The 11,943-nt window shown below is 38.4% G+C and overlaps 1 protein-coding gene across 1 annotated transcript; it reads left to right on the top strand.

Annotated features, from left to right (window-relative positions):
- Positions 1-1,526: 1,526 nt before the first annotated feature.
- On the top strand, positions 1,527-10,660 carry LOC122640309 (probable pyruvate, phosphate dikinase regulatory protein, chloroplastic). Its single transcript, XM_043833467.1, has 3 exons — positions 1,527-2,124; positions 8,702-9,341; positions 9,959-10,660. The coding sequence occupies exons 1-3, from the start codon at positions 1,633-1,635 to the stop codon at positions 10,060-10,062; spliced, it is 1,236 nt and encodes a 411-aa protein (XP_043689402.1). The 5' UTR covers positions 1,527-1,632; the 3' UTR covers positions 10,063-10,660.
- Positions 10,661-11,943: the final 1,283 nt, after the last annotated feature.

The following is an 11,943-nucleotide window of genomic DNA, read 5'->3' on the forward strand; positions in this document are numbered from 1 at the left end:
GTTGTTGATGCTCTAGTGCATGCTTCCATTGTCTCCTGCGTTGGCTCAAGGGCCAAGCTCCCGGATAGAAAACTCTTCCCTTTTTAAAAAGAGAGAAAAGAATATGCAGGATTTAAGTGACCTACTAGGGGTGTCAAAACTTACCTCGAACCGTTAAGATCGACCGAAAAAATTTGAGACTGAACCAAACCGATCCTTATTAGATCGGTTTTGGACTGGGGTATGACGGGATCAGTTGAAAATCGGATCGCACCGGACCGATCGCTAACAAACCGAACACCGAACCGAATGAAACTGATAAGAAAATAATGAGTATAAGGTTATGAATCATTGAATTGATTTCAATATTAGTGAGCAAATTTATGGTTGATAGATAAATTGTTACAAATCAATGAGTATGAGGTTATGAAAATAGGGAAATTGATTTGTAACAATGCTTGTTCCATTGATCTCCTTTTTAAGTGTGGGGCTAATGAAATATTTTATGTAGTTGAAAAGATAAAGAGAAGAAAATAGGCACAAATTGAACCCAACTTGTTTAAAAAAACCTGGTACCGAATCGAATCCAAACCGTTATCAATCCATCATCATAAACCGAAACGACACGAAATCAAACCGCACCGAAATCGAAATCGAAAAATTCTTATTGATTTGGTCTCCATATCTTCAAAAGCCACACCGAAATCAAAAAACCCAAACCAAAACCAGACCGAACCGACCCATTGACACCCCTATGACCTACTATCTATCATGAACAATGAGAGGAAAGCACCTCATACAAATGTTTTTAACGATTACACAACTTTTAAGTTTACATGGTAACCAAAGGAAATGAACTGAGTTTCCCTTCACATAGGGCCATGTTTGGTTGTCAAAAAATGAAAAGAGAAAAAAAAAAAACAGACAATAAGATAAAAACCATGATGTGACAATGATTGATTTATGTTTCTATCTCTCTCCTCAAATTCAAAAAATGTAAATTTTTTCTTTTCTTTTCTGGGCAACCAAACATAGCCTTAATTTTGGCTGGTGGAAAGATAATATTATGTGTTCATTACCATCTCATATACTTGTTAAACAATCCAAGAAGAACGGATAGAAACACACCCAATAGGGCAATCCAAAATTTTAAGCTCCAAACGATTGGGTGTTTAACCAATTCGGCTCCTCTACTACTGCCTGCCCCAACCGTCGTGTGTGTCCCACACACAAGCAAGTTAGAATGTACCGCCTTACCCCTACCCGAGAGGGGATAAGGTGGTACTTTCTGCTGTGCTCGTATGTGGGGGTACACGACAGTACCGAGCAGACGAAAGTAGAGGAATCGGATCCATGCTCCACATAGAATCACAGGTGAACAAGACACGGCTTTTCGAGTCAAGGAATCAGCTACGCTGTTAATCTCCCAATCACAGGTTCCATTAGGAGAGGATAATAATCCGTTTCATTAGGTGTCTTCCTTATCCAGATCATAAGAAATGAAAAGAAAGAGGAAGGGAGAGCATACTAGCATAGAGAGATTCTTATCTCCACCTCTCTGCAAATTCCCTACCTTGGTTCAAAACCAGGTAATCCACTCCAATCACCTGTAGTATATGTAATCTGATCGATACAAACCTCATAATTATCCCGATGGCACCTTCCAGCTTCAGCTTACCAACACCCACTCCGACCTCGGCTCCTGCGATCTCAAACCCTCACTCGAAACCTAGAAAACACCTGGCCATGTCATCGAATGATCAGAACATGCAGGCCATCACACAGCCCGATCCTGATCTGCCGGTCGGGAAGCTGAAGGGCAGCTCTCAACTGAATCGATGGTCCAGAGCGCGTGCCATACGATCGGGCCGGAGACTGGACCGCCCTGTCCCTACGAAACCGGCCACCGATACGAATAGAATCCATCCGGTGGAGGACGGGAAAGGAAGAAACCTGCAGGGAGAGGTAGGAAGGGAGGGGGAAGATGATGATGATGAGGAAGAGGCTAAGATAGCGAAGCCGATCTACATGGTCTCTGACGGCACTGGATGGACTGCTGAGCACTCCGTTATCGCGGCGTTGGGCCAGTTCGAGTACTGTTTGGTCGACAGGGGCTGTCCTGTTCAGACTCATCTCTTCTCGGGTGTAAGTACTGAGTAAGAATTTTCTTTGTCTCTCCATTCCCATTGCCAAAGTCAAATGAGTAAGAACTAAGGACTTCCCACTGCATGGAATGGATGGCTAATCAATAATAATCAATAATCATTAATGGGTTGCTTTCAAACGCGTTGCTCCTGTTGCTTGAGCTTGAAGTTCACATTTTATGCTGTCTACGGCCATAGTTTCCATTGAATCACAAACACGTTATTTATTATTACTTCAAATGAAGCCATTTGGTATTTGCCTTGTCCTTTTAACCCCTTCAACTTGCACCATGCCATTCTTTCAAACTACTGCAATAATTGGTTTTCATTGGAGATGTCTGGAGTGTCTTACTCAAGAACAATATAAATCATATGAATAAAAATACCAGCATCATTAAGTTTTAACTAAGAATTTATCCTCTCTATTCTTATCTACTTATTAAACTTACATTGTTGGAAAACAACATAAATACATATATTTATAGTTAACTAATGCAAAGAGATGATGGTTAATGTTGACCTGGTGGCTGTCCACAAAACCCGAACCTTAAGCTAAGGAATTAGGACTCAAAATTGGGAAATAGGACAAGAATTAGTACATGACAGATTAGGGAGATTTTTAATAACTTAACAACCAAGGCTCAAATAAGGCTGAAACTCTGGTTGAACCACCCTTAAGAACAGTCCAACCAGTCCCCAAGTATGGCTGAAATCCACAACTATTCAAAGGGTGTAATGGGCCTTTCAATGACTGCTGTCTAAATAGGGGAAGGGATTGGGTAGTGTATGAAGAAGGCTCAGAAATTAGGGTTTGCTGGTAGGGTCTGACAGGGAATGGTCCGAAGGGATTATTAGGATTGAAGTTTAGGGCAAACTGAAGGGGATTGAGAGACATGATGGATTGCAACTCAACTCAACTCAACTCGGCCTTGTCCCAACTAAATGGGGTCGGCTACATGGATCCTATTTCTCCAATCAGCTCTATTCAAATTCATACAGGATTCCAGTCCTAAACTATATATGTCTTTCCTCACCACTTCTCCTATGGTTAATGTAGGCTTACCTCTAGCTCGTTGCGTCATTCAATCTGATATAAATCACTTGTCCGTGCCATAGAATTCAAAGGCCTCTGTTGCACATGCCCATGCCACTTCAGACATGTTTCTCGTAACTTATCATCAATAGGGGCAACTCGCAAGTTTGCTCTAATTTGTTCATTCTTTATTTTATCTTTTTGGAGTTTTACCACTCATCCACCACAACATCCTCATTTCAGCCACATAAGTTTGTTTAAATGGTTTTCTTTATTGCCCAACATTCAGCTCCACACGTCATTGCTGGTCGTATAACTATTCTATAAAATTTCCCTTTTGAGTTTTAAATGGATAAGTCGATCATTCAATACTCCGGATGCACCCGTCATTTCATCCACCCTGTTCTAATTTTGTGTATAATATCATCCTCTATTTATTTTTCTTTATTCATGATTGAACCTAGGTATCTAAAGTTATCACTTTGTGGTAACTCCATATCATCAATTTTCACCACCTCACTGTCAATCCTATTGTTACTAAAGTTACACATCATATACTCTGTTTTGGTTCTACTTATCTTAAAATATTTTGATTCCGAGGTTGATCTCCATAAATCCAACTGTGCATTTATCCCAACATTTATTTCATCCACCAGAACAATATACACCAAGGGATTTGATCTTGAATGTCTCTAGTCAACTCATCCATGATTAGTGCAAACAAATACGGGCTTAGAGCTGAACCTTGGTGTAATCCAACTGTTATTGGGAATTCACTACCCTATCCCCTCACAGTTTTTACGTTAGTCACTACATCATTATACATATCTTTAATTATGTCCACATTTACTCAAAACATTTTTCTTGTCTAAAACTTGCCTAATTAACTCTGTGGTACTCTATCGTAAGCTTTTTTTAAATCAATAAAGACCATATGAAGATCCTTCTTATATGCTCTAAATCTTTGCATTAATCTCCTAAGCAAATAAATAGATTCCGAGGTTGATCTCCTTGGCATAAAACCAAATTGGTTATCGGAAATATTAATTTCTTGTCTCAGGAGACCTTCAATTACTTTCTCTCATAATTTCATAGAATTGCTCATGGGTTTAATTCCTCTATAATTTCATAGATTGCAGGTTCCTGTAAATTGAGTGCAAAACAGGGTAACTGCCAGGGCTGGAAAAGGTACCTTAATTCACCTATAGCATTAGGAATTCAAAATACACTGCATTACATAGCATTTAAGACCATTAATTTATAGATGACGGTCACAAGACTACCTCCAAACTTTCTATTTCTAAGCACAACTCATAAATTAAAAACTTTCCTAAATTCCTAGACTTGAGAACCAAGGAATCTAAAATAGGAACTTTCTAGAGCTTCTAGACTTTTTGGAATCATATTTAACAATTATTTAATAAAATGAAAACAACCAAAAAAAAGTAACTCAATAACAACAACAACAACAACTACTCAGCCTTGTCCCAACTAAATGGGATCAGCTACATGGATCCTTGCCCTCCAATCAGCTCTATTCGAGGTCATACTTGATATAAGGCCTAAGCTATGCATGTCTTTCATCACCACTTCTCCTAAGGTCAATTTAGGTCAGCCCTTGGCTCTTTTAGTTCATTCAAAGGGCGTACCCAGTGCACGAGGAATCACTCCTCTGTTGAACATGGCCATGCCACCTCAAACAACTTTCTCAATATGAACTTAATATAGCCTAAACCTTATGGACTTAATATTGCCTAAACCTTCTAGCATAAAGAAAATAGAAACTAGAAGCTAACACCAAATCTCGTATAAGACTCAATTCCCTCATACTTAGGCTTATAGATTTGTTCCATTACAATAAAAACCCAAGAATAGTCGGTCCATGTCCCATTTAACCCATTGAGAAGCCTTCCAAAATCCTAAGTTTGAAGCTTCTGTTTAAGAAATTATCAAATAGCAGTTAGAGGTGGATGTTGAAAAAATAAGGACTGTTTGCTCTTGAATCTTGATGTAGTACCCAGGATACAAGAGAAGAGATTGCGGCAGCCTGAAGACCAGGGCCATTCTTGGTCCTACGGTTTCTGATTTGAACCAATTTTCTGGTTCTATGGTTTAGAGTTGGTTCAGTTATGAGTTAGACTTATTAAGTTCCCAATGGGTTATATGGTTCATAGGCCAAGTATTTTTGGGTTTTCTATTGTAAAAGGCCAATTCTTTAAGCACAAGTATAAGGGATTTGAGTCATGTATGAGATTAGGTGCTCGTTTTTAATTTCTATTTTCAGTTTTCTAGATGATTAGATTAGATTGGGTCCATATTGAGTTTACTAATTTGATCTTTTTTGTTTTGTTAAAAGAATTTTTGAATCTGGTTTTAGAAACTCTAGAAAGTTTCTATTTCAGATCTCTTGGTTCTCAATTATAGGAATTTATGAAAGTTTTTAATTTCTGAGTTGTGTTAAGAATAGAAAGTTGAGCGGCTAGTCTATAAATTAGTGGTTGATTTTGAGAATGAATGAAAGCTTCAAAGCTGTTCGGGTTCAGTGGATTCAGGCCAGCTCTGGTGGATTTTGGAGTGTTTAGCATCTGTGAATTTAGTAGTTGTTTTCTCCTGTGGACTCGGCAAGTAAATCAGTGAGATTCCTGATATATCTCTGTATTTTCTTTCCTACTTTTTCCGTCAATTCAAGTAAATTTTTGAACTTCTTCCTACCATGCAATTTCTGTTTTCCCACATCTTTTAGTTCTCATTTGTGTTGCTAATATATTATTCTATTGTCTATAATTCTGCTCTTCTGTACTTCAGTTTTCTTTTTCTATCTGATTTCAGTTTCTGGTTCTCAGTTTCTTCCATTAGTTTCAAATTCAAGCTTTTAAAATGCGGAATCAAAGACAGAATCAGTCTTCAAGAACCCTAGAATTGGTCCTCAGATCCAAAAATGGAAATTTCTAGGGTTTTTGGGTGTGAATCAGCCGTATTGGATCGGTCAGAATTGGGATGGGTCACGGCCAATTCACTGATCCGATTCCCGATTCTTAAAACCTTGTTCTAATTCCTACTGCAACTCTACTTTCTAAATTCTGCTTTCTGGTTTTCTTTTTGTCTAGGTTTTGATAACCTGCTAAAGTGGGATTCTTCCATAGCTTTAAGTCTTCTCGGCAGTTTTCAATCTTTTGCAGAATTGTACTATTGCCTACTTAGACTGTTTGACCAGAGTTTCTTGCATATATGAGTTGTTTTGAATGAGCTATTAATATTTCTTTTTTCTGGTTTTTTGTTCCTATCCTGTGATTCTGGCTTACAAGAGGTTTTCCTAATCCTATTTCATTAGGAGATTAGAATACACGCCCTTAACTCTAATATCAAAGATGATGTATAACATGAAGAAATAGGTCTTAAGGATGTAGAAACTAAAGGATATATGGATGCCATTCTTATGGTTGTTTGAGAAGAACTGGTTAAATTTGTTGTAACCAACAGATGAAACACCAATTTTGGACTTTAAAGAAAACAGAAATAAAGTGATGAAGACTACAAAGTGGTTAGTTGAATACTCGAATATAAGTGGAGAAAGGTTTAGTTGAAGTAGGAAATAATTCTAGGGGAGGGAGAATGGTTTTAAACTGCTAGTAAAAGGATTTCTAGGGTAAAAGATTTGACCTTTTTTTCTTCATCCCCCCACCAACCCCCTGCCCCCCAAAAATTTTTAAGTTCTGAATGGTGGATTTTATCTGTAGCAGAGTGGTACATTTAAGGTTGAAAAAGTAATGGCATTGGAATTAAGGGTTTTGATTATAGGATGAAGGTAGGATCTGGATGGAGGTTCAGTTTAGATTTTGCAAGTGGAATAGATTAAGCAACCGATAAAGAAAGAAGGCAGTCTTAGGGGCAGGTAGTAATCGCGAACTGCAGTCACAAATTATTTTCCTTCAATATTGAAGGACAAAGTGGGTACCTGAGTGTTTTTTTTCCTGGGGGGTGGGGGGGGGGGGAAGAGAGTTGTCCTTTTTTAATTTTTATGGTTGGTCTCCTAAAAGACATCTTAGGTTTAACAATCAGAGGTTAGTATTTAGAGAAGAGAAGAAGAAAGAGATGAAACTCAAGATGCAACCTCAAACTGACCAAGTGACTCATTACATGTTGAAGGGCTTTTCAATCCAGATACTTGCTGGTCCTTTCGACTTCACACTGTTTGATGCTGCTTAATATTTAATTCAATCTCTCACAGAATTAATCCTTATACTTGCTGGTCCTTTCAACTTCACACTGTTTGATATTTAATCATCTGCTTTAAATAATTTTTCCTTGATCATTAACTGAAATATTTACCTCCAAAAGAATGTAGAGATATAAGTTACTGTAGTCCTTCAATTGTATTGTTGTTTGGGTGACACTACAGCATACATCTTTCAGTTTTGTCCAAGCCATAGTTTTTTTTAATATATTTTTATGGGTATTAAGGTGAAGGTGGGGTTCAATCCCAGTTCTTTGCAACAATGCCATAGTGAAATTCATCCATTAATGGGGAACAGATTCTTTTTACGTGTACCATGGAGGGATTTATGTTCGGTTGTAATTTAGTTGTGATTTAATGGCGAGTGACTGAACAAGTAGTTATAGCTTATAGTAGATAGATGATGGGGTAACCACAATCTCTAAGAAGTTAATAGGGCTGGTTACAGAGAGCCACTTAAGATGCCAGATTTAAAACTTCCAGCCTGTATGAACATATTCCCTCCTTTACATCATGTGGGAAACCATTGTCCTTTGTCATTAGCATTGCGGGGACTTGCATGACTCGATCATGTTAGCTAACTTGTATCTACTTCTTTTTTTTTGGGGGGGGGGGGGTATGGGGAGCTTGCCAAGGTGAAAACCATTTTTAATTACCAATCCACAAGGGCAACATCTCCAGATATAATAGCCTTGATTTCAGCTGGGAAAGATGAGTACCAAAATGCTTTGAACGGGTAAGTTACTGCCTATGTAGCTGAGTTGTGAGTGACCTGATTAGCTCCATGATTTTCGAGAGTGAAGATACAAGTTGAAAAATGTAAAGCCAGATTCTTGATGTCTTCAACAACCACTCTTATAATGTTATTGACCACCGTCTTATGCACTAGATTTGTGTTCACCACAAAGGATTTTACTGTAGCCTTCCACAAAAATACCTTACTCTTGGGTAGTAAATTTGCAGACGATATCATTTTTCACACCTTAATCTTATAGCCAGCCGATGTGCTGATTTCACCACAAAAAAATCACATTAGATTAGGGCTCCATATTGGCATATCTCTGACTCCGTTGCTGCTAAGTGGTATCTTAGGGATGGCCTCTGCATCTACTGAAAATAACTTCCATACTCTTGCCACATCTGAGAACATCAACCTCTTCACAACTTAGTCTGGTGGATAAAGGCTTAAAACCTTGATAGGAATTCATCCATGGATGCCGAATTGGAAAATAAACACCGAGTCTTCAATACCTCTTTTGGACTGTAAGGTCTTTCATAACATCATATTCTTCTTTTTGGCTCAATATTCAGATTGATGATGTGGAGCGGTTGATGGAGATAATAAAACAAGCAGCCAGAGAAGGTGCAATGCTCTTCTACACTCTGGCTGACCCTTCCATGGCTGCCTCAGCCAAGCAAGCCTGCAAGCTATGGGGAGTTCCGTCAACTGATATACTAGGACCCATCATTGAGTCTATCTCACACCATATTGGTGTCTCCCCATCTGGCATTCCTCGTGGGGCACCAGGACGGAAAGTTTACCTCACAGAGGAATACTTCAAACGAATTGAAGCCATTGAATTCACCATTAGGCAAGACGATGGGGCCCTACCCCGGAACCTGCATAAAGCTGACTTTGTCCTGGTTGGAGTTTCTCGTACTGGAAAGACACCATTGTCAATTTATCTTGCACAAATGGGATATAAAGTGGCTAACGTTCCGATTGTGTTAGGTGTAGAACTGCCAAGATCTCTTTTTGAGATAGCACCAGAGAAGGTTTTCGGATTGACCATAAATCCTGTTATCTTGCAAGCAATTAGAAGAGCAAGAGCAAAGAGTCTTGGTTTCAATGACAACACAAGGAGTAACTATTCAGAGATGGATCATGTGAGAGAGGAGTTGGAGTTTGCTGGTAGAATTTTTGCAGAAAATCCTGCGTGGCCAGTAATTGGTAAGCAATATAAGGGTTTTGATAAACTAAGTTATTTGCCTTTGAGTGGTATGATTTCTTCTTTTGTCTCTTCACTAAGAATCATGGAGAAATCTGAAATCATGAGTATGGTGTTTCAAATCTTAAGAAAATAAATCATTGTCTGTAGTAATTGAAATGCAATGATGTTGTGTGTGTGTGTGTGTGTATGTTGTGTTTAATATAAACTTGATGTTATTGTAACAAGTTGGAGCAGAGGAAACATTTTACTTCACTAAGCATCAACAAGGGCCTGTAACATGGACCTTATTACAAATTCATACCAGTCAGAAATTGCTGCCTGCCTGCCTGCCTGGGTGTGAATCTTCATCATTTACCCTTTTATTCCTCCTCTTAGCTGTCCATGCCTTTACTCTGTAGAAGTAAGGATCTCTCCAATTGGGTTGGCTTCTTTCCTATTCCTTTTCCAAGAAGTTTTTCATCATCTTAATGGTCTGAAGTCTTATTGATGCAATGGTATGTAGGGCATGGTAACACTGAATGGTGATTGTTTTGAAAGTATTTTTTTAAAAGCAAATGGGTAGATGTTTTGAATGCTATGATTTTCAGTTCTGATGTTATTGTTACTATAATTGCAGAAGTGACAGGAAAAGCGATTGAGGAAACAGCAGCAGTTATTTTGAGGCTCTACAATGACCGAAAGCAGCAGTGTTCAATGCCAATGATCTCAAAGCGCTACTAAAGCAAGTAAGGTTTTGGTCCCAAGCCTGTGGGCATGAGATGCTGGGGCAGAATTAGACATGATTATGTTCCAGGCTGTATGGTCCAGGCTGAATGATGAGTTGGGCCTTTCTGGTATACATGTTGAGTACATCAATACTACTCGAGCTACTGTTTGAGAAGAACTAGACAAGGTGAACTCTGGGCAATGTCTGTGCCTTCAGGTCTATATTTGGGTGATAATTCATGACATATGCTTCATTGCTGTCCTCCAGATGCATGTTTGATGGGTTCCACCGGAGAGGTATCCTACCTCAGAAATCAACTTGTAATTCGGGTTCTTCTGCCGTATTTTATGTAAACACTAGAAGAAAGTAATTTATTTGATGCCTATGATCAAGTTTCAATGATATCTGATTTTTGAGCTCCTAAGTTGGATAAATTGATTCTTGGTCCCTGGCCTCTAGCTCCTTTCCTTTATCTAATCCTTGTAAATATGTTGTTTAGAGTCTATAGTCACAGCTTCCTGTCAATTACCATACGAAATATGTACATAGATGTAGAAGTTTGCACAACAGTTATTGTAATATTTACCATATTCATTTCAAGTTCTTGGTAGCTAAAACTTGCATTTACTACTCTCACTAACTGCTGTGCTGACTTCTCATAGTTGCAGTTGGTATGCTAACAAATTTAATCAGAAACTTGAGAATACTTCACAATGAGATGTAATCTACTACCTAAACTGATATATACACTTTGAAGAGATAAAGGGGGCATAATGATTGATGCACAAGCTCCATGTGTGTATTCAACATTGGTGTTTACTTTAGGTGGAATGTCCATTGATTACTTGGCTTTCACCCGACGTTTTCCTTTGAATTACTCTATTGATCAATTGCTTACTTGAAATGATAATAATGGGATTGTAGAAGGGTGACTCTTAATGAGGTTGCAACGATGGCAGGTTAGGTAGAAACTTTTTTCCTATTAACAATGATTGTGAAATTAGGTTTACTTTCTTTTTGGTTAAAAATTTAGGTTTACTTTGGTGGCATACAGTGGTGTTGGTAAGAACAATTTAATTTCAATTGTCTATCAAACAGGGATTATTGCTGTTGTGGGTGGGGGGGAAGGGGGAATATCCTATTGGAATCTAAAGCAAGGTTTGAAATTTTATTTTTTTAAGTCTTTTTGCGTTCCCCCCAAATCGAAAATTTGAACCAATTGCTCAAGAACCCATAAAAACCAGTCTTATGGAGTCCACAGAGGGTTTGGAATTTTGGTTTTTCGGATTATTTTGCTCCATGCCGATATCGAAATTTCGTTGAAATTTTGCCGAAATTTCAAACATTGCACCTTATGCGATTGAAATAGTTTAGCTGGTCATTGTAGACATCATTTTTTCTCGTCAGAAAAATAAAAATTTAAAGATCAAGTTTTCCTTAAGCCACGGTGAAAGGAAATTCATGGACCACGGTTTTTTGATGGGTGGAAGAGCGTATTCAAAAATATGAGATCCTTCAAGACCCTAGGACAGTGGTTGAACCCTTTCCGCGTGCTGTGAAGGATAATCTTCTCCAAAATTTAAAGTCAGTACTTGAAGAACATTGTCAGGAGTTGCAAGCCATGCCAGCATGCCTGGTATTAGAATTTAGAAGTGTAATGCAACAGGAATGGGGACCTCTTCCATTCGGAATCCTGGGAATTCCCTCTGGAAAAGGTTAAATAAAACTGAGAAACATGGGCAGACACTTTTTGTACTTTTGCAGAATTGCAGCAGCCCTCATGGTTTGAGACTTTGAGGGGAGTAGGGAAAAAGGTAGAAAAAGTGATGCAACGTGTTTGGGATTTGGTATGGGGGATATGTTATGAAAGTGAATCAGATGAGATGAGATGCTTG

The sequence above is a fragment of the Telopea speciosissima genome, chromosome 9 (assembly GCF_018873765.1).
Source record: "Telopea speciosissima isolate NSW1024214 ecotype Mountain lineage chromosome 9, Tspe_v1, whole genome shotgun sequence".
Lineage (NCBI taxonomy): Eukaryota > Viridiplantae > Streptophyta > Magnoliopsida > Proteales > Proteaceae > Telopea > Telopea speciosissima.